Source organism: Arvicanthis niloticus, chromosome 14, assembly GCF_011762505.2.
Source record: "Arvicanthis niloticus isolate mArvNil1 chromosome 14, mArvNil1.pat.X, whole genome shotgun sequence".
Classification (NCBI taxonomy): Eukaryota; Metazoa; Chordata; class Mammalia; order Rodentia; family Muridae; genus Arvicanthis; species Arvicanthis niloticus.
Window position 1 is genome coordinate 41335750 of NC_047671.1, and position 22827 is coordinate 41358576.

Sequence of the window (22827 nt, forward strand, 5' to 3'; positions counted from 1 at the left end):
CTACCATCTGCAATGGGGGTCTGACACCCTCTTCTGGTGTGTCTGAAGAGAGCAATGGTGAATACATAAAATAAATAAATCTTTAAAAAAAAAAAAAAGTTCTGACTTTATTTACATTTTTTGTTCCTTATTTGAACCCATGCATCAATTATTTTCATGGTGAGTGTGAAGGTTTAGCAAGTTCTCAAACTTTGTTTCCTTTTTCCCTCCTTTTTAAAAGGATGTGTGTATGACCATGTTATCATTTTCTTCAAGCAACACACAACACACAACACGGTGTTGTGACGACCGATGCAACGTTTGAAGCAGTTTAAAAGAGAGAGTGAGAAAGTCTGAGTCAGTTTACCCTGGACATCGATGACTTCCAACTCACTGGGACACTTGATGTAAGTGTCAAACAGGGAAGTAGATGCTTGTTAAATCTGTCATTAGTAGTTTTCACTGATTTGAATATTTTGGAGAAGTGGCAGGTGGAGTCGGATTTTTTGACACAGAGGGAAATTGTATGGTTGATAGAGTGGTAAACCTTGCATCCAGCACCTTCATCTCAGCAGGAACACAGGGAAGTCGATGCAGTTACTGACAACCGCATGGCCTTTCCCTTTCGTAATGACTGATGATCTAGCCCTACTTGATGGCCTAGCCCAATAAATGGTCAGCTCCACAAATACAGATTAGCTGTTATTCTAAATAATCATGACAACAAAGATTGATTAAAAACCAAGAAGTGCTTGTTCCGGTATTAGGGGAAAGCTGGGGTCATGCAGATACAATTCCATTGGGATCAAAAACAAAGGTTTGCAGCGCCTTTGTACAAGTCACCACCATACAGTTTCAGGTCACACCTCGGGGTTTACAGATGAGGTTCTTTCTGGTACTTTTCATCACAAACAGGAGGTTTCTTTGAATTTCCAAAACAGCCAGAAGAACCAGAATACTGACCCAAACTAATCTCAGTTCGTACAGTTAGATTGATGTGATAACATTGTATACAAGTACACATGATGTAGTTTATTTTCCTATGGCAGAAGTGGAGAAAAGGAGGCAGGCATGCACGCACACGCGCGCGCACACACACACACACACACACACACACACACACACACACACACACACACGCATACACGCACACACTCACTGATTTGCAGAACTGACAGAGGAAGGAGGCAAAAAGATCCCCCGATGCAGCTTCGAGGCTCAAGATGAGATTAGCCACAACACCGCAACAGTTTGAGTAGAGGCTACCTACAAGCTCCCACTGTCCGTGGTCTATTCAGTTGGCTGCATGCAGGAGAGTACCTCGGAGTTCTGCGGTGGATCTCTGAGACCAGGCAGACTCCGGAGCCCAATTTGCTATCTGTAGTTCCCTGGATTTGGGCAAGTTCCTTTCCCTGGCAGCAAGTGAAAATTGTGAGAATTATCTGGGTGTGATGGTGCACACCTAGAGCCAAGGAGGTCTCTTGTACACTGGAGACCAGCTTGGTCTACGTCTCAAACCCTGGGATGCGGGGCTGAGGAGCCTATTTAACATATCAAAGCGGACCTGGCCGCTAGGTTCTCCCAGCATTCCTCAGTTACAGGGTATGGCTGGCATACCCCTCCCACTAACCGGAATGCTCCAGCCCAGGAACTAAGCTGTTTTTCCTTATTGGCTTTTCCCTATATAACCCACCCAATTTGGTTACTCGCCCTTTCTTTTACGTTCTCCCTCTTTGACGGCTACACCTGGTTTCCCCCCACCCCCACCCCCATGGCTCTGGGTCACGCCCACTCTGGACTCTCTTAGATGTCTCTGCTTCTGGCTATGCTCTTCCTTTTTATCTACAATAAACCTCCTCCTTCACCATACCCAACGAGCAGCCATGTCCTTTCCTATTTATTTATTTATTTATTTATTATCCTACAAAGTGAGTTCCATTATGAACGACGAAGTGAGATCCTGTCTCAAAATCACCAGACTTTCAGAATTAAAAAGGAGAAGAGAGAAGATACAACTAGACTTTTGAGGTATGACTTTCGTTGGAGCCTGAGGTAAAAATCAAGTTTGAGGGCTCAGGAAAGTTTGTACTTTTATTTGATTTTTGTTGTTGGTTAGTTTAGTTGGTTTTTGTTGGTCTTTGGACTGTAAGGAACAGACAGAAGCAGAATTCTTTTCCAGGTTTCTCCTAGTCTGGAACTCGAGACGTATTTAAAAGAAAAAAGAAAAAAAAAAAAAAAGCAGAAATTTCAAAGGAAGAAAACAAAAACCAGGGAGCCCAGTCAGTATTTGCCTGGGTGGCAGTTCCCCACGGCGTTTCCCCTCCTCCGCCCTTGGCCATCTGCTTCCTCCTGGGGACAGTGCACCCCCACACTGTAGTTGGTGGCCCAGTCTGCGGAGACCCGGGGCTCCGCAGAGCACGCAGAGCACGACCTCCAAAGGCAAAGTCCGCCGCCCTGAGCGCGCTCCATGGCCAGTCCTGGACTTCCACTCTACAGGCTCAGTGGGCGTGGCGTGCAGAGCCACACGGGCCCTGAGACAAGATCTACGCTAGTCACATCCTAACTTTCGGACTTCTGTGGCAAGCCACTTGTCAACAAGGGCTAGCTCAATGCGAAAAGAAGACCGGAGAGCCTCGTGGCCGTGCAGCACCGCTTCCCAGGCAAGTTGCAGGCGGGATGGGGAGTAGCATTGCAGCCCGGGTCTGTCCACGGTGTCTGCCGGGCACGCCCCGTGCCTCTCCATCCGAGCAGTGCCTGGTTCTGAAGGGAAAAACCCGCGCACCTGTTTGCCAACCGTGTGTTTCATTTTGACTAGCAAACTTGATATATGGAGAGAGTTGGGGAGAGAGAGAGGGAGGGGGGCAATGTCGAGGATAGCTTCAACCTCTACATAGCTCAGTCTGGCCTCAAACTCCAATTCTCCTCCCTTAGCTTCCAGAGTGCTGGGAACATAATTTTTGAAAGACACCCAGAACCATGAACAGATAGCCAGGGTCTTTTAAGTGCTCTCTGCCAGCTTCAGCCAGACTCACAGAGCCAGTACAAAAAGTTTTGTAGATTTTATCTGTTCTTCCTGCTTTTCCCGGGCTAATTTGAATGAAAGTCATTCGGGCTGGTAACTGTGAGCTGGTTTCAGTATTGCATTACTTAGGACCACTCAAATTTTCTAGAGCAGTAAACTTTTAAAAAGTATTTTAAAAATATAATCCTAACTCACTTAAAATTTTTGTCCGGCAATAGTGGTGCACGCCTTTAATCCCAGCACTCTGGAGGTCAAGGCAGGTAGATCTTTGAGTTCTAGGCAAGCCTAGTCTACAGCGTTCCAGGACAGCCAAGGCTACACAGAGAAACCCTGTCTCGAAAGAAAACAAACAACAACAACAAAAAAAAACCCTCACCTAACACCTTAAGTAATGTGATGGACATAACTAAAATTAACTCCATTTTATGCCATTTATATATCAAATATATATGCATATCTATATTTTTATATAATTATAAATTAGAATGTGTAATTATAATGTATAATGTATAGTATATAATATATAATATAATATATAATATATAATATGTAAAGAAATAGAATAATGAGTTGTAGTTGAGGCAAAGTCTGTGTTACTCTGTGGGGACTGTGTGTACAAATCACATTTATATTGTTCAATCATGTCTCATTTGCTCCTCATTTGGTGGATTTTTTTTTAATTTAACAACTTCATAACATTAAACGCCATCTTTAAGCGATACCCACAGGACAAACGTCCCCATTTCTTGGCTCCTTTGTATTAAACGACCTCTCTGAAAGACTTGCCTCTGGGCCTCCGTTCCTACTTCTCTTATTTTTTCTCTCCCCCTCCCTTTCCCCTTGCTTGCCTTGGGTGTCGTCGGGGCATTCTTATGAAATCTGGTGTCTGTCCACAGTTTTCAGTTCTCATCTTTCCTGACCAGTCAGTAGCTCTCGACTTAGATGTGCTCCTGCTTAGTGCTCTTTCTTCTTCATTTGACTTGCAGCTGACTGAATTCTCCTGTGCTCCCACCCACTGCTGACTTGGGCATCTCAATCATTGAGTGGTAAGGTGCCACAGAACCCAGTGTAAAATGAGTTATCTTCAATGTAAGCATTATCAGTGAATTAATCTGGTGGCTGTATTTCCTTAACTTTGCCAGTCCCAATAACCACAGAGAAACCAAGATGTATTTCAAGCTGCAACCAATATCTGGGCAGTATTGATTTATATTAACCACCTAAGCTAGTCTGGTTCAGCCATGATACTTGCATATTATTATTGATCTTTGGGCTTCAGATTTGTTTTTCTCATGGTGACTTCTCAGACTCTCTCCTCATGGACCATCTGAATCTCTGTCCTCTCTCTCTCCTTCCTTTGGCTGGTGGAAATTTCCACCCTATTCTCTCTTCTGCCCAGCTACTGGGTGATCAGCATTTATTGACAAGGCAGAGAATAAATGGTAAAAACTGTTTACACAAACTTGAGTCAAGAGATTCTAGACATAAGCTTTCAATGCCTTGTCTGGATTGAAACAAGATATGAGAGCAGAGAAATCAGCATTTGAATAACCCAAGGATGATCTTTACCCAGTGCACAAAAACAGTAAGCCCATAGCTAGGGTCTTGATCATCTTCGTTTCCTAGGGATACATTCTCCCAAGAGGATTTCTACCTGGAACCGTTGTTCCCTGAGATGACAGCTTCTGAACTGTAGTCTCTAGCTTTACTTCTTTTTAGATTTGCAAGCATGCATCGAGGTCTTTTGATGTGTCCAACTAGCAATCTGATGGGTGTTTTAATTTACCATGTGCAAACAGAGCTATTGTTATTACAGACAACACAGTCAGCCCTCCTCTCTCTTCTTCTGCTTTTTTTTTTTTTTTTACTAACCGTCCACATCTCAGTAAAAACTGCTGCCACTCATGTAAAGTCATAATCCAGTAACTGTTATTTTCTGCTGGCACTGGGGATAGAGTCTTGTGTATGTGACTCACCTCTGAGCCGCGTTTGCAACCCTAGGAATCATTCTTGCCTTTATTCTTTCAGTTGGGTTGTTATTGTTGGTGGTAGTGGTGGTGCTGCTGCTGCTGTTATTGTTGCTTATGCTTGAGACTGTCCTGGAATTCACTGTGTAGACCAGTCTGGCCTCAAACTCACAGAGATTTATCTTCCTCTGTCTCCTGCATGTTGGGGTTAAACATAGGCACCACCATGCCAGGCTTAACTTCTTTTAAGTTGAGTGCCCATACTTGAGCCTTAAACAAAACCTGAGGACTGTACCTATTGTAGAGGATCTTTTTCCTAATTAATTGAATAATAAAGACAACAAGAAGCCAATTGTTGGGCAAAAAGAAAGAGGTGGGTCTTCCAAGGAGGAGGTGGGCCTTACAGAGAAGATTTCCAACATAGAATAGTTGATGAGTTTAGGATGATAGATTCGGCGCCCAGGGGTTATGTCACTTGTTAATTTTAAACTAAGATTGTCTGGTGTTTTCCAGAAGAAAAGAACATAGCTGAGGCGGAATTTGGCCAGGCTTTGGACCAGGAAATTTGGGCAAAGGAGGGGAGAGGTAACCTCAGCGGAGCACGTGCTGGCAAGAGCCAGCGTTCCTGGGAGAGGTGTTGGCTGGAAGAAACCGGCTCTGCACCAGGTTAGGAACCTAGGAACACACAGGGACTGCTGATGCCCACTAGGTTTAGTGTAATTGATTTTTATAACTACAAGCAACACCTGATTGCCTTTTTTTTTTTTTTTGTCTTTACACACACCAGAAGAGGGCATCTGATCCCATTACAGATGGTTGTGAGCCACCATGTGGTTTCTGGGAATTGAACTCAGGACCTCTGCAAGAGCAGGCAGTGCTCTTAACCGCTGAGTCATCTCTCCAGCCTACTTGATTGCCTTCTTCCTCTCAAGCTAAACCATGGGAGACTCTAGTCTCTGTCTCCACCCTTGCTTCTCTAGAGCCCTCTTCCAGAGAGCAGTGATATCCTCCAGAGAGCAGCGACATCCTCCAGAGAGCAGTGTTTTGTTTTAAATATTTACTTATTTATTTTATGAATGTGAGTACTCTGTCACTTTCTTCAGATACACCAGAAGAGGGCATCGGATCCCATTACAGATGGTTGTGAGCCACCATGTGGTTGCTGGGAATTGAACTCAGGACCTCTGGAAGAGCAGCAGACAGTAGTCTTAACCCCCGAGCCATCTCTCCAGTCATAACTTTTACTCTCTTCAAAACTATCTGGTAGCTTCTCATTAGAATGATAAAAATAAAATAAAAAATCGTTTACAATGGCTTTAACACCCTGGGGTCTGGTCTCTGTCCTCTCCTCTCTTTGTCATCTCTCTCTGCTACAATGACAGTTTACTCCCGCAGACTCCACTACGCCACTCCTCAGTTTTCCTTCTTATATGCAGTTGAAGGGAGTACAGTCCTGTTATAACAAGAACCCTTTTGCCACTGCCTGGTGAGGTACTGAAGCTACTCAAGTAGAGCAGCCCTCCTCTGATGTACTAGATCATTCCAGTGGGTTCCTGAAAAGGTGGGGACTCTTAAACCATAGGAAAATAAGGATTTCTTCATATTTATCAATTAAGCATAGGAAGAAATTGGTAACTGATAGAACAGAACCACAGTAACAGCATAGTATAATAAAACATAGTATAATAAAACTGCTAAAATCAGGGCTACCCAAATGCAGGCACTGTACTTCTCTGACGGTTATCTGATATGCTACATAATGACTGCCAGGCAAGCAGCATATACCGTGTGGATACCTCAGACGGAAGGATGACTTGGGTCCAGGTGGATCACTGCTCAGAGCAGCAAGCAACTAAAAACAAGAATCATACATTTCTGGATTTTTCCATTTAATAATTTTGAATTGTAGTTAACCCATGTAACTGAAACAGAAAGAAAACAACCATGAATCAGCACGAACTGCTATTCTCCACTGAAACAGTAATATCTTTGTGTGTTGGGGGTAGGGGCAGGAATAAGGGTGTTGAGACCTGTGGGGTCTCTCTCCATAGCCCTGGCTGTTTGTAGACTAGTCTGGCCTCCAATTTATAGATTGACCTGCCTCTGCCTTCTGAGTCCTGGGATTAAAGGCATATATATATATTACCACATTTCTAACTCTTTTCTTTCATTTTCTATATTTAGAAGACAAAATGAGAACTTGTATTTAAAAAAAAAAACAAAACTAATCTCCAAACAAGGAAGATGCTTTATTTTAAAAAATAGAATTTTAAGCCAAGGTAAAGATGGCTATACAATTTTAACATTAGCAGCAGCAACAGATGTTTTAAAGGTATCACAATTTTACCCAGAAATGGTACCACATAACTCCATAACTTTGAATTTGGTACCATCATATTTACCAAGAAGACTAGGCCATGATTTGGCAGGAAGTGGAAGGGAGTCTAAGAGATTCCTAAAATAAAAAAGTAGACGCTCAGATTTGAACCCGCTTTCCATTTCTGCTTTTGAACTCTGACAGAGGCAGTGTTTCAAGTCATTGAGCATTTGCTTTCTCTAGGGCCTTTTCTCTAGGCTGTGGCAATGCTTATGTTTGGGTGACAAAGCAGTGTTTATAGTTGTAGGGGGTCTGGAGAAGCTCTGGGAGCAGGATTCGTTGTGCCATTTGGAAACCCATGGCACTGAAAAATTTGCTTATATGTAAGAGGAAGATAAAATATAGTTAAATTTGAAGGTGGCTATCTGGGCATTGAATTAATGTGACCTTCATCTTAAAAGACTAAATCTAGAAAATATTTTCGTATATTAAGCCCGCTTTTCTTCATATAGCAAAATCCTCTTAAAATACACATAATTATGTGTTTATGTATGTGAGGAGTTTTTAATGTGTATTCATGTATACATATATATACGCATACATATATATACACATATCATGTATATGTATACATATATATGAACAAAGAATAGTTACATGTCTTTTTTAAGATTTTATTTATTTTATGTATATGAGTACACTGTAACTGTCTTCAGACACACCAGAAGATCCCATTACAGATGGTTGTGAACCACCATGTGGTTGCTGGGGATTGAACTTAGGACCTCAGGAAGAAGAGTCAGTGCTCTTAACCACTAAGCTATCTCTCCAGCCTGTTACATGTCCTTCTATACATAGAGTCCACAGATAATCAATGATCAATGCTAACTTTTTGGTATAGGTCTTTCCTGTCTATGTTATCTGTATTTTGTATTACAAATCTGGACTCATCATCATCATCATCATATATACTATTTTATGTGAACTAATTATTACCAGAGGATTTTGTCCTATAACTAAATTTATCCATAAACATTGAGACTGGTTTAATAGGATTCTCTCATAGGAATGTGTAGCATTTTCCATTGCCATTTCCACAGCTGGGGGCTTTTTCTTTCTTCAGTCCTGGGGACTGGGCCCCACATTTTGCATGTGCTAGACAAGCACTCTGTCACTGAATTGTTTCCCAGCCCTTTCTTAATTTTTGAGATATGGTCTTGATTATTTGCTGAAGATGGTCATGAAGTTACTCTGCAGAGCGGGCAGCCTTGAACTGTGGGTCTTCCTCCCAAGAAGCTGGGGTTAGAGATGTGCCCACTAATGACCGATCTGTGGTGTTTCAGTTGTTTGCTCCTATATTAGTTACTTAACAAATATCTGACAAAAAGCAACTTGAGGGAAGTGTGTTTATTTTGGTTCACAGTTTGGAGGACTTCAGTCCATCATGACCGAGAAGGCATACTGTCAAGATCCTGAGGTAGTTGGGCACACTTCGCTTACAGTCAGGAAGCCAGGAGAGATGGAGGTTGTGCTCGGCTTACTTTCTTCATTTTTTTTCTTTCTTACTTTCTTTTTTTTTCTTCTTCTTTCATTCAGAGTCCCAAGCCTGGGACTGCTGACCCATTCAGGATGGTTCTTCCCTCCTCGGTTACACTTCTCTTGAAACACCCTAGATACACCCAGAGGTGTGTTTCCTAAGTGAATCCAAACCCTGTTGGTAGTGAAGATTAATCATCATAATCTCCAATAGAATATTGACTAACGTGTAAGATCTCTTATAATAAGGAAATGTACTTACATTATTCATACTGCAAACATCCAATAAAAATGGCCTCATAGGTCCTAAAACTACGAAGGAAACTAAGCCAATCATATAAGTAAATGGAGCCCATGCAGACCCACAGGCTGACATACTGAAGGAACAAAGGAAAGAGATGTGAGAGGATGGGGGAGCAGGAGGAGCCACATAGGACATTAGTTGTCATATTAATAAGTTTGGATTCTAAGTACAATGGGCCACTTCAGGGTTGCAAATTGGATTAATCTGATCAGGTATATGTGTTTAGTTCAATCTGGCTGCTGGTTAGAGACTAGACTAGATATTAGGACAGGGTGAAACATACTTACTAAGGGAGAGATGTTGCTCCAGGATGAAAATAAGGTAGAGAAAGCATAATGCTTTGGGAGGTATTGTGGAGGCTAGAGAGTCGGCATTTGGTGGTAGAGAGACAAGGTGGAATAGCTGGAGAGGAATCTGAGGGTGAGCTGACAGGACTCAGTGATGATTTAGAAGTGACATGTAGGAAAAGAAGAGAGGGTGTCAAGGATACCTCAAGTCTAAATGGTGCTGTTGTTTATAGTGATGGAGAAGTCTGGGAAAATGGGGTAGGAACCACCTCCAAGTCAGCAAGAATGACGAGAGTGCTGCGATGTGAGCAGGAGACTACAGGAACACAGGGAGTATTACTCAACTCAACCCAGAAGTGGTATACTTTATGACAACACAACTGCTAAACAGTACTTGAAATATAAAAGACTATCTATGCAGAGACTGGGAATATATAGTCTAAACAGGCAAAACACAGAGGTAAGACACTATTTTATTTTATTTCATTTTATTTTATTTTAATTGAATAATATACCAGCCCTTCATGACTTCATCTTTTTTTCCCCTCCGTACCATGTCTCCTACTGCAGTAGCATTCAGAGATACAACATCCAACTATTGTCAGTCTCTCATACCATCTGTTCTGGCAGTGAAGATTAATCATCATAATCTTCAATAGGATATTGGATGATTAATGTATAAGATCTCTTATAATAAGGAAATGTACTCACATTTTCACATTGGTTAGATTTAACTGCCTCCTTAAGAAATTGTGTAAATTGGGTTGACCCATTGGCATGTCGGCATGTTTACAGGGAATTGTCTGGATCGTTAATTGATGTAGGGAGATCCTGAGTGGCACCATTTCTAGGCTTTTGACCCTGGGTTCTATAAAGATAGAGAGTATTAGCTGAGAGCTAAGCAAGCAAGCAAGCAAGCAAGCAAGCAAGCAAGCAAGCAGGCGAGCAAGGATGCATTATTGTCTCTGCTCTTGACTGTGGAGCTGATACGATTAGCTGCTTGGTTTCCTGCCTGATTTCTCCTAATGATGATGTCTTAAATACTGTTCTATTCCTGTGAAGAGACACCATGGCCAAGGCAATTTATAAAAGAAAGCATTTACTTGTGGGCTTACTTACAGTCCAGAAGGTTAGTCTACAACCATCATAGCAGGAAGTGTAGTAGCAGGCAGGCAGGCAGGCAGGCAGGCAGGCAGGCAGGCAGGCAGGCATAGTGTTTGACCAGTAGTGGAGAGCTTACAGCCTGATCCACAGGCAAAGAAAGTAAGATTGTTTGGTCCTGGTCTGGGCTTTTGAAACCTCCAAGCCCACCCTAGGGACACGCCTCCTCCAGCAAGGCCATGTCTCCTAATCCTTACCAAACAGTTCCAACAATAGTCAAATATATGAGCTCTTGGAGGCCATTCTCATTCAAACTACCACAGACAGGTTGTAACTTGGAACTATAAGCCAAGTAACCCCTTTTCCTTTTAAATCACCTTTTGTCAGAATACTTTATCACAGCAACAGAAATGAAACCAGAACAGACGGTATGAGAAACTGACAATAGTTGGATGTTGTATCTTTGAATGCTAATGTAATAGGAGAGATGGTAAGGAGAAAAAGAAGAGATGAAGTCATGAAGCACTGGTATATTATTCAAATAAAATGGAGGGTTCCCCCCGCCACCCGCCGCCCAGTAAGGTACAGGTTATTATCTGGGAATCTTTAAGCAACTGAAAAATAGCATCAGTTTTTCCATTGTAGAAAAATCGGTCTAAAATAACCTAAAAGTGAAGAGATGTGGGATCAATGAGACCAGTTGGGTCATGGGATTTGTAATCACCTAAGGAGAAATGCTAGTCTTTACCTCACATCAAGGCAAGACCATGGAAAGAATAGGAAAATTTTGAAAGAGTTTAAGAAACATATTTGCAAGAATTGAAGGTTAATGGGGAGAAGCTATGGGGAGAATCAGAGGGAGTGTGAGGGCGATTTCCAGGGTCTTCATCTTGGTAAATTGATAGTGTATCACTATCATCCGCAGAGAAGCAGAGTATCTGAGGCAGAGCAGATTAGAGAGGAAAACTTGATAAATGTATCCATTAATAAATCTGTCCATCTATTTTGCACTTACTGACGGTGTATTATAGGTCAGGGATATTGACCGGTAGAACAGTAGGGGTCAGCTGTTGTGGAAAATGCTATCTATGGTTCCTTTCACTGGTGTTTGTTCTTGTGGTCTTGCCTCTTTGTAAGTCAAACAGAGCAGTGTTCAGAGCTGTGTGTGTGTCACAGGCCAGGAGGCCTGTGACTTTTGGAAATAAGAACACTAAGTTCACTTTTTAACAGTCATCTCAGGTAGAGATGAGCTCACTGACCTTTGAAAAGGTCTCCTAAGGTAGGAGCAGTAGCAGATGCCTATAATTCCAGAACTTAGGAGACCAGGCTAGGCCACATAGCAAGACCCAGTAATCTCCTGGAGCTATGATGTGTATGACTTCAGCCATGTTTCTTCCACTCTCATAACTGCTATTCAATCCTCCCAGGCTGCAGGAATATTTATGGTGTTTCTTAATATCAAAGCATTGCTACTGTTCCTGGGTATATATGTGTATGTGTACATGTGGGAATACATGGGTATGGTTGTACATGCATACATATACACATGCATCATGAAAGCCAGGAGTCGGGGCTGGAGAGATGGCTCAATGGTTAAGAGCACTGATTGCTCTTCCAGAGGTCCAATTCCCAGCAACCACATGGTGGCTCACAACCATCTGTATTGAGATCCGATGCCCTCTTCTGATGTGTCTGAAGAGAGCAATAACGTACTCATATACATAAAATAAATAAATATAAAAAAAAGAAAGCCAGGAGTCAGCCTATGATATTGTCCTTTAGGATGGCCACCCACCTTGATTTTTGAGGCAGGGTCTCTCTCAGGGACTGGAGACTAGCCAGGTCAGCTTGGCTGGTCAGCAGTCCCCAGAAGACCTTGGATCTCTTCTTCCTCAGTACTGGAAAGTCAAAGCAGTAGGAAGTTGAACTAGGTGGTTACATTACAATCATGGATGAATTCTCAGTTCATTTTCTCCTTTTTATACAGTCCAGGATCCCAATTCAGGGAATGGTACGAGCCGTTATAGGTAGGCCTTCCCACCGAAATTAACCAACCAAAATAATTCCTCACAGGAATAGCCAGAGACTAAACTAGGTGATTTCTGATGGAGATGCTGGAATGCTTGGCTCCTAGGTGATTCTCCATCCTAGGAAAGTTGCCAATTAGCACTTACCATCACAGTCTCACCTCTTGTCAACTTCACACCATACACACCATTTTTAAGCTGTAACCTTTCACTCTTTGTCTCCAGAGGTTCATAACTGTTACTAGAAAATTAATTCACTCCAATAGCAGGTCCCAAAGTCATCGACAGTTCCTACACTTTAAAAATCAAAATTCTCAGCCCGGCAGTGGTGACGCACACCTTTAATCCCAGCACTTGGGAGGCAGAGGCAGATTTCTGAGTTCGAGGCCAGCCTGGTCTACAGAGTGACTTCCAGGACAGCCAGTGCTACTCAGAGAAACCCTGTCTCAAAAAACCAAAACCAAACCAAAACAAAACAAAAAAAACAAAAATCAAAATTCTCCTAATTGTGAGTTCAGATAAAAATTTTAAAAGTGAATTATATATTTCTAACATACAATAGGACAAGGTAAGCATGTTTTAAGATTTATTTTTAATTATGTATGTTATATTTATTATAGGTATGTTCTTGGAAGACAAACATGTCAGAGCCCCTGGAGCTGGAATTACAGGCAATGGTGAACCACATATCTTGAGTGCTGGGAACTGAACCTAAGCCCTCTAGCAAGAACAATGTGCTGTGGTAACTCTGCGCTCTCTCTCCAGCCCCACTCCCAAAGTATAGCGTTCTTATTTTAAAGGAGAAGAATCTAAGCATAGCAAGACGTAGTCAGATGAAAGCCAAACAAAAATCCAGCAGGAAAAACACCAAATCCTGCAACTTGATGTCTGGTGGCGGTGCTGCTGCTGGCATGATTAAATTGCCCAGGCTCTAAAAGGCTTGGGTAGCCCGATTCCTTCAGACCTGCCACTGGCAGCACAGCCTTGCTTTTGGGCCCTCTCCACTCCATGTCCACAGATTTCCATGGCAGGTGGCCCACAGTTCTGTCATCACCAATATCCCGGAGTCTCCACTGAAACTTAGCTTTTGTCTTCACAGTTTTACACAATGGTCTCTCAAGGCTCCCTTGTGGGGACTCTATTCCTGCCCCATATTGTCTATCCTCAGTTGCTCTCTGAAATCATGGAACAAGAATCCATGACCCCTCAATTTTGCACCTTTCATGTCTCCAAAAATAATACCATAGGGATGTTCTGTTGACACTTTGAGATGTAGCCTGTCCATCTTGGACTGCAGTTTTTGTGTGTGGATATTTGCACTTGAGTGGAGCCATAGAAGCCAAAAAAGGCATTGGATCCTTTGGAGCTGAAGTTAATAGGCAATTGGGAACATCCAACATGGATGCTGGGAAGTGAACCCGACTCCTCAGCAAGCCCAATATGAGTTAAGTATAATTATAATTGTCATTATGAATGAATAATTATTGAGCCATCTCTCCAGGGCTCTGAACATAATAGGGTTGTTTTTGTTTCTTCTTTTGTTAGTTGGTCGGTTGTTGTTTGTTTTTGTTTGTTTCTCAAGGTAGGGTTTCTTTATGTAACATTGGCTATCCTGGAACTCACTCAGTAGACCAGGCTAGCATCAAACTCAGAGACTTGCCTGCCTCTACCTCCTGTAGAGTGCTGGGATCAATATACGCTACAAACTCTCAGAGAACATTGCTTTTAAGTCTCTTCTGTTCTTAATTTCCCCAGCCCTTCTCTCTTACCACTGTTCACCCGTACCCCACATGTCCAGACGTGTACCCTATAAATGTCTAGTGCAGAATGATCTTGACATAGTAGGGTCTTTTATTCCTGAGCATTTCTGAGAGTTATGCTTTCCGGGTGCTTGCAGCCCGGAGCTGCACCCTGCTGCCGGCAGCTGCCCTGACTGAGCTCCTAGCACCTGGCACTCTGCATAAAGCATGAATGCAGTGCTTCCTAATTGTCTGTCTGCCCATCCTGGTTTCATGTCCTTCAAACCCAGCTAGTCTAGATGCAGAATAACTTTCCAGCAAAGCCTGTAAATAACAACAAAGCGTTTATGAATAGCAAAACCTTAGTTGGACACAAACTGTGGATTTTATGTATTTCTACCACAAGATGGTGCAGTTCAGATGTGAAAGAAAAAAAAAAAGGTTCTCGGGCTCATCACAGACATACTAGGATTTCACGTGTATTAAATTTCAAAAGTACTCATTTAAATATTTAACCTTTTCCTGTGATAAACATGCAGGCAGACTGAACGTTTCGTGTGTGTTATGTCTTTTATCAGATTATTATTGATTATTATTTTACTCCTAACATTGGAGGACATGTCTTCCCAGATAGTCAAAATGTTTTTGAAAGACAAACATTAACTTTTAACCTAGTGTTGGGAAACTCTTTTTTTTTTTTTTTTTTTTTTGTTTGTTTGTTTTTTGAGACAGGGTTTCTCTGTGTAGTCCTGGCTGTCCTGGAACTCACTCTGTAGACCAGGCTGGCCTCGAACTCAGAAATCCACCTGCCTCTGCCTCCCAAGTGCTAGGATTAAAGGTGTGCGCCACCACTGCCCGGCTGTTGGGAAACTCTTAAGTGAGTGTTCTGTCAGCTGAACAACCTCTCTAGCCTTCCATGGGAGACTGCGTTCTAGAACATCAGGATCAATATGATGTAAATGGAGGCTCTGGAGAAGATACGTTTTAAAGAATTGGTTTTCAGGACTGAGAGGCCCAAGAACGGCAAATCAGGCTGAGAATTCAGAAGGCATTCCTGGGGCTGGGGATATATCTCAGTGGGAAACTGCCCTGCTGGCAAGTGTTAGGTCCTAGGTTCAATCTCCAGTTCAGAATAACAACAATAGGCAGTAATAACAACAACAAAGAGTTGGTACATTCTTGAGTCTAAAGTGTTGCCTTCTGCTGACAGAATCCTTCCTCTGGGTACCCAGCCGATGGGATGTGGCCCATCTACGTTATGAAGGCTGATTCCATTCACTCAGAGTTTACTGATGAATTAATCACCTTTGGGGATTGATATTTAGCCAAACACTGGGCTACAAAGACCTATGGATGCAACACATGAAATTAACCTTCACAAAGAGCTGAATGGAGAGACTAAGCTTAGCAAGAAGGGGATGGTCACATTGATGTTTCCATCTTTAGTCATGGGTGGGACTCAATGGTTTGCAGCTTGAACATCCCAGAGGGACCTCCAGGGAAATTTCTGCAGAAAGAGAGGCTCTGCTGTTCTGGCCTGCTCTCCTTCCAAACATAGACTTCTGGGCAGAAGAGTGAGCCTGAGGCTAGTCAGGTTTGGGGCAGGGGAGGAATAATAACATGCAGACTTGGTATTTCTCCCCAGCAGCACCTTCTGTTACATTTTAAAATGAGATCTGAGGCAATTTGCAGAAAGGTCTCCATTCCTATCTTACTGGGAATAGTGAAGAAGATACCTTCTGAGATATCCACCACTACCCCCAACACACACACACACACACACACACACACACACACACACAGGTTTTTTTTTATATTGCCTTTTTCTGTCTTATTTTTGAACTCCACTAAATGGTAGAGTTCCGTGTACCTCCACTGTGCCAAGTCTACTCGTCTCAATGGTACTTCTCTATGTTCTCCATATTTCTCAGTGCTCGTCCCCAAGGGCCAATCCTAAGCAGTCAAGACAGTTAAACAGTCTCTTGAACTATTTCTTGCCTTGGCATCTGGGGCAGCACTAGTCCCCACCACTCCTACTCCCACGCCAACTCCTTTGCTGGTTCTTTCTGTTTCTGACTTCCATAATGACCGGGTGCCCTAGGGGCTCAGCCCTTCCTTTTCTAGTCTATACTTTTTCCTTTAATGATCTCACATGGCCTTTAGGTTTTAAATACAGTATGTATGAAGGTAAATGAAAAAACATGCATGTCAGGGGTTGACCTCCTTCCCAACCACAGAGTTGCTGAAGCCTACTCAGCAGGCGTTTCTTTCGGTTCTGTTTTCAAAACACATCCTAAGTCCAGCCACTTGCTCTGCTGCAGCTCCCTCTCAAGACACCAGCATTTTCTGCTGGGTTTCTAGGACAGACTAACTGCCGTTCTTGAATCTGCGCTTAACTCTCTTCTTCAATCCTAGTGCAAGCACTGATCCTGTGAAACCGGACAGATCCGGCTTCCTTTGCTATGTATAGCTTCCTGCTCCACTCTCAGTTCAGTTCATGCTCCGCCCATACTCCAGCTCCCTTCGCTCTCCGGATGCCAGGCATCCATCCAACAGCCTCAGGACCTGTATGTTTGTGGCTCTCTACCCAGAATGCTCTCCCTCCAGATATCTGCACAGATACCCCCTGTCCTCATCAGTCTCTCTTCATTCCATCCTTTGTTCCTCAGCAGACTTACTTAAAAACAATGGCCACCAGCAGTTCGTACTCACATTTTCTGCCCCATTTCTCCACAGTTCTCAATACTAAACACATACAGACACACATGATAAACAGTGACCTCATGAGACCTCCGCCAGTTACAAAAGACAGCAGCGAGCCCTAGACAGTGAAGAATGGGGAGATCCATTTGGTTTTATTATTTTCAATGAATGTGGGCTATATTTTATGAGACTGGCGTGCTACCTACTGCACTAAAGAGGCACCTATGGGCTACATTTTAGAGTGGCACTTCAGAATACCTGTTGGTATTCTGACTAGCACCTTGAAGCCCAGCCTTAAAGTATACAAAGGCATGAATGACAAACAGTGGCCATGGATTCCTTCACTAACCAGGGACAGTAGTAAGGGCTTTTAACCTGCATATACACTAGAATGTTCTTCCTAACAATGTCACCACTTCTAAATCTGAATTATGAATGTATCTGTAACTGTATTATTTAGGTCATTGTGGATGTGACTGTATATACATATAACAGAGAAAACAGAGAAAGTATAAGCAGTGAAAGTTAATTAAGAAAAGGAAAGATAGCCCTTCCACACAAGGATGTGTGGAAACATAGCTTCAAAAGCCTAGTTTATTTTTTAATCCAGTTTTTGAATCTAGTTTATTTTGAATCTTTGAATATAAATATGATAGTCTGTAGCTCATATCTGAAAATATGAAAGCATTGTTTATCTAACCTGTTTCCTGCCTTTTGATAAAAGAATCCCCCTTGAACTTATTAACATTGCCAACATCTGAAGTTATTTAAATTCCATTCGTATGGATTACTTTTCTTTTGCAGCTGGTCTAATTCTAATTCCAGAATTTCAGATCACAAAAGAACGAATGGAAATTGCATCATTCTTGGTTGGCTTCCCTGGAGAAAGCTACAGGTCTTAGTTTCTAGATTCTGATCCAAACTGAGATGTTACCTTTCCTTGGGTGGATGCATGCTAACATCCCTAGGACTGCCTGGAGAAAGAGACTCTTAGAGCATATCCTAATTTCTTCTCCATCACTTCCAGCACAGCAGTGATGCAGTGCGTGCTGACATTTCACTCAGTAGAGCAGCTGTCAGTCATCTTTGCGATATTTGCATCCTAATTGTATTTGTGTTCACTACCAAAAGGTTTCTCTTGTCTCTGACAGACTTTGTGAAGCTCAAAAAAAGTCTGATAATTTGGTTTCTTGGTTGGCTGCCATTTCTTTCTTAGGCCCTTATATTATGGTCTTTTTTATTTTTTCCAGTTTGAACAAAAGGTTTTTTTTTTTTCTTTTAAATGGTTTGATTAAACAAATAAAATTTTGTTTTGTAATTTCCCTTTTTAGATCGAACAGAACCGTTGATACTCAAATAAAGCTCCCTCGTCTGCCCTACCAGTCCGCCATGGGTGTTGGGAAGTCTAAACTAGATAAGTGCCCTCTTTCTTGGCATAAAAGAGACAGTGTGGATGCTGAACAAGACTGCCATGAGTCCGACTCCAAGAACTCTGAGGATGCATCCTTACAAGCTTTTGGGGAGCAGAGCAGTGGAGCAGAGCCGCCAACAGGAGAACAGGACAAACCTGAGGCAAAGGGGGAGGGGCACGAGGAGCAAGCTGAAGAAGAGTTCCTCAAATTTGTGATACTGCATGCAGAAGATGACACCAACGAGGCTCTCAGAGTCCAGAATCTACTGCAGAATGACTTTGGGATCAGGCCCGGGATAGTTTTCGCCGAGATGCCTTGCGGAAGGCTGCATTTGCAGAATCTAGATGATGCGGTAAATGGGTCGGCCTGGACGATCTTGTTACTGACTGAAAACTTCTTAAGAGACACCTGGTGCAACTTCCAGTTCTACACTTCCCTGATGAATTCTGTGAACAGGCAACACAAGTACAACTCCGTCATACCTATGCGGCCCCTGAACAGCCCTCTTCCCAGGGAACGGACTCCTTTGGCGCTGCAAACCATCAATGCCTTGGAGGAAGAAAGCCAAGGCTTTTCCACACAAGTGGAGAGAATTTTCCGGGACTCTGTATATGAGAGGCAACAAAGTATATGGAAAGAGACACGAAGTATGACGCAGAGACAGTTCATTGCCTAAAATGGAGCACACGCCCATTTGGCTCCTGTTTGGTAAACAAAATGATTCATCTTCACTTAAGAGAGTAGTTTCTAAGAACTGCTCAGATGTGGGTCTGCTTCCAAGAAATCTGCGTCGTACAAGAAAGGTGCATTTCTGCAGCCCTGGGATTTTTGCTACTTTCAAATGATAAACTCAAAATTGTCAGAGTTTCTGGCACTGTCCTAAAATTTTCATAGGTCATGAATATTCTTAACTCATTTCTTGTGTTGAACCATAAACAGGTATGTGTGGCAAAATACGATATTGAAAATTCTCAAGAGACTTGAGGAAAATGGCTGACCAGGACAGGTCAGACTGCCTTCCTTCCTGCTTCATGAAAGTCATGAAAGAAAGCATCCTGGCACTGTCACACAGAAACATGGGTGGCCAGAATGGGACATGTGCAGTATTGATGTAGTAATAAGTAGGAGATCAGAAGTGGCCATCAGGGCTGGGTGGTGGTGGTGGTGGTACTTGCCCAGCACTTGGGAGGCAGGGGCAGGGGCAGGACGGTCTCTTTGAGTTCATAGGCCAGCCTGGTCTACAGAACGAGTTCCAGGATATCCAGGGCTACACAGAAAAACACTGTGGCGGGGGAGGGGAGGGAGAGGCAAGTCTGAACACTCAGGCTTTTGGAAATAATCCAGCCATGTGCAGTTTTATTTCTGCTGGAATTTGGAACTAGTTCCTACCACAAATTAGCAATCCTTTTGAGAGTGTGATAGCATGGAACTCTGTGGAAGGCCCTGATCTTGTTAGGTGTCTTCTGTGACCAGAGCTTTAATCCACAGAGCTTGTGAAAAATTTGTAACTCATCAGCTGTTTGTCTTTAAAATCAATAACCTCTCATGTTAGCTATAAGAAATGTCCCTTGCCCACAGTGTTTAACTCAAGGAATATTTCTTATCTAGGGCTGTGTGTGTGTGTGTGTGTGTGTGTGAGAGAGAGAGAGAGAGAGAGAGAGAGAGAGAGAGAGAGAGAGAGAGAGAGAGCATCAGGGAGGCTCACACAGACCTGTACCTTTCCCTCATAGAACTTCAACCCATTTGAGACTGAAGCAGTTCCAACAAGTACAGACTGGGCATGTGCCTAGGAGTGAGTCATGTCAAATAATGAGAAAGTGCCTGCTGGGGACCAGAAGACCTACTTGCAGTCTAATTTCTGCCCTTGAGGATGACTGTGCCAGTGGGCAGCTATTCTCCTTTGTCTGTGAAATAAAAGGGTTGGACTGATGGGTCTCTGAAGGCTTTTGTTCTCTCTCAGGATGGGAAAATCCGAAGCCAGAAAGCCATAAGCAGAGCCTTAAACTTTTACGTGGTGAAACGTAGTGTAATCACTGCAGAAGGCATAATGCATGTGTACAATGAACAGAAAGGCATTTGTGTGTATTTGCATCATCAACGATATTTACTGCAGTCACAGGGAAGAATTACTATCTATGCCTCCTCAGGTCTTTGGGTTTGGCTTTGTACAGGGTCTCACTATATATAGCCCTGGCTGACCTGAAACATGCTATGTACACCAGGTTGGCATCAAACTCATGGAGATCCACCTGCCTCTGACCCCGACAGTACTGAGACTAAAGATGTGCACCACCACACCCTGCTACTCAGGTTTTTAAAAGATACATATTTTTAATAGGAACTCATGAACAAATACCTTCTTCCTAGTTTGTGTGTCTCCTAATCCTCACTTGTCTGAATCCCCACCTGTGGGGTTCGCTTCTTTCTAGTCGCAATCTACTGTTCCCCACAGTCAGACCTCATGTTTGGTTCTCAGAAAGGTGACTGCTTCCATAGCATTTTCTCAACCTTCTTTGTCATGGTAACTTACTACTTAGCTTTGAGTTTAATGTCATTATTATTAATTATTATCACTACCATAATGCTCGTCTCAAGTATCAGGTAATGATAAAACATTAACCACCCACCCTTCTTCGCATGCCTGCCAAACTGGAGTTCATGCTCGATGGCACTTCTTTGATAAATGTTTTTCTTCTTTATGGCTGACTATCGTTCTCATCTCCAGTGAAGACTGTGAAAAAGTATTCTGAGAAATATCAACCTGTGCTTGTCAGACCACATGGGATGATGTCCCAGGCAACCGGGAGTCCAGCACTTTTTTTTTTTTTTTTTTTAAATGACGAAGAAATAAATGTTAGGTGCTGAGTAATTGTAAGTATTGAAATTAGCAAGAAGCCGGGCGGTGGTGGCGCATGCCTTTAATCCCAGCACTTGGGAGGCAGAGGCAGGTGAATTTCTGAGTTCGAGGCCAGCCTGGTCTACAGAGTGAGTTCCAGGACAGCCAGGGCTACACAGAGAAACCCTGTCTCAAAAAAACAACAACAACAACGAAATTAGCAAGAAATCTTTACCAAAATAACTGACGATAAAAATATGACGAGGTGTGGGCCTCATCTCAGATCTGTATTTATGTGCACGTATGTAGCTTTCTTTGAATATGCACACCGATCGTTCTGAGAAGTTCTGCCAGGTGCCAGTGAAATGTCCTGGGTACTCTGCGCCACCCACATGGAGCTGCTGAAGAAAGGTCAGAGGTCACACAAGACCCAGCTTCTTTCACACGGTGGAATTTTATACAGACATTAAAAATAATAAAATTCTGACACATGCTAAAACATGAATGAACATTATATTTAAAAGGACAAATATTGGATGATTCCACATAGATGAGGCACATTCACAGAGACAGAGTAATATAGGTTACCAGGGGCTGTAGAGGGAGAAATAAGAGGATAATTTTTTAATAGCTAAAGACTATGCTTTAGAGTAATGAGGAAGTTCTGGGAAAGCCCTGGGTGTATACATTGTGCATGTACCCAGTGCTGTGAAAACGTGCACTTAAAAAATGATTTTGATGTTTTAACAGTAGATTTCCTTATGTGCATTCTGCCCCAATCACTTTAAAAAGTAAAAAAAAAAAAAAAAAAAAAGAAAAGAAAAAAGAAAACAAGAAATTGACAACATGCTCCCACAAACAAACAAACAAACAAACCATAAGCCCAAGGCTTCCTAACTTTTCACTTAGCTGTTCTCAGTTTTCCAATTATGCCTCCCTCTGAGAGTGCTGCCGGGGCTGCTCCAGGTTGGACACACAAATAGACATGACAGCATCTAGACTATTACGTCCATGGGAGTGGTCCACCCAAAGAGGAAAAGTGTTTTATTACTGTGTAATTAAAAACTGATATATGCAGTGATATTGAAGATCTATTCTGACTTCTGGCTGATTTTTTTTAAGATTTATTTATTATGTATATAGCATTTTGCCTGCATGTATGCCTGCCATACAGGCCTAGGCCAGAAGAGGGCACTAGAGCTCATTATAGATGGTTGTGAGCCACCATGTGGTGGCTGGAAGTTGAACTCTGAAATAGACAATGTTCTTAACCTCTGAACTCTCTCTCTATCCCTTCTGGTTGATTTTATTGGTACTTTTAAATTCTTTCAACTCGTCATTGGATAAACTTTTCCTGCCATGGATCAACCCCATGACACCCTGGAACACTGCCACAACGTCAAAAACTACCCAGATTTGAATCCCAGCTTGGTCCTTTGTTATTTTTTTTCCTCAGAAATAGGTTTATTTTAAAACAACCCCTCCCCCAAATCTTTTGCTTTTTTTAATAAACAAGATTTGGGTCAGAAGGCTAACTGTTTTAAGTGTCAGCTCAATCATCATTAAAATGCTGTGATTAGCAGAGCTTTGCTAAAAC

The 22827-nt window shown here is 42.5% G+C and overlaps 1 protein-coding gene across 4 annotated transcripts; it reads left to right on the forward strand.

Annotated features, from left to right (window-relative positions):
- Window positions 1–2252: 2252 nt before the first annotated feature.
- Ticam2 (TIR domain containing adaptor molecule 2) lies at window positions 2253–21422 on the forward strand. Of its 4 annotated transcripts, XR_013103728.1 has the most exons (4): window positions 2253–2639; window positions 13161–13984; window positions 18314–19333; window positions 20125–21422. XR_013103728.1 is itself a non-coding variant. In XM_076912668.1 (3 exons), exon 3 carries the CDS (start codon window positions 18372–18374, stop codon window positions 19068–19070), a length of 699 nt encoding a protein of 232 aa, XP_076768783.1. In that variant the 5' UTR covers window positions 2253–2639; window positions 13161–13984; window positions 18314–18371; the 3' UTR covers window positions 19071–20105. The 4 variants fall into 4 exon arrangements, 3 of the variants coding, with proteins under 3 accessions (XP_076768783.1, XP_076768784.1, XP_076768785.1); XM_076912668.1 differs by lacking the exon at window positions 20125–21422 and having other exon boundaries at window positions 18314–20105; XM_076912670.1 differs by lacking the exons at window positions 2253–2639; window positions 20125–21422 and adding an exon at window positions 9625–9872 and having other exon boundaries at window positions 18314–20105.
- The last annotated feature ends 1405 nt before the right edge of the window (window positions 21423–22827 follow it).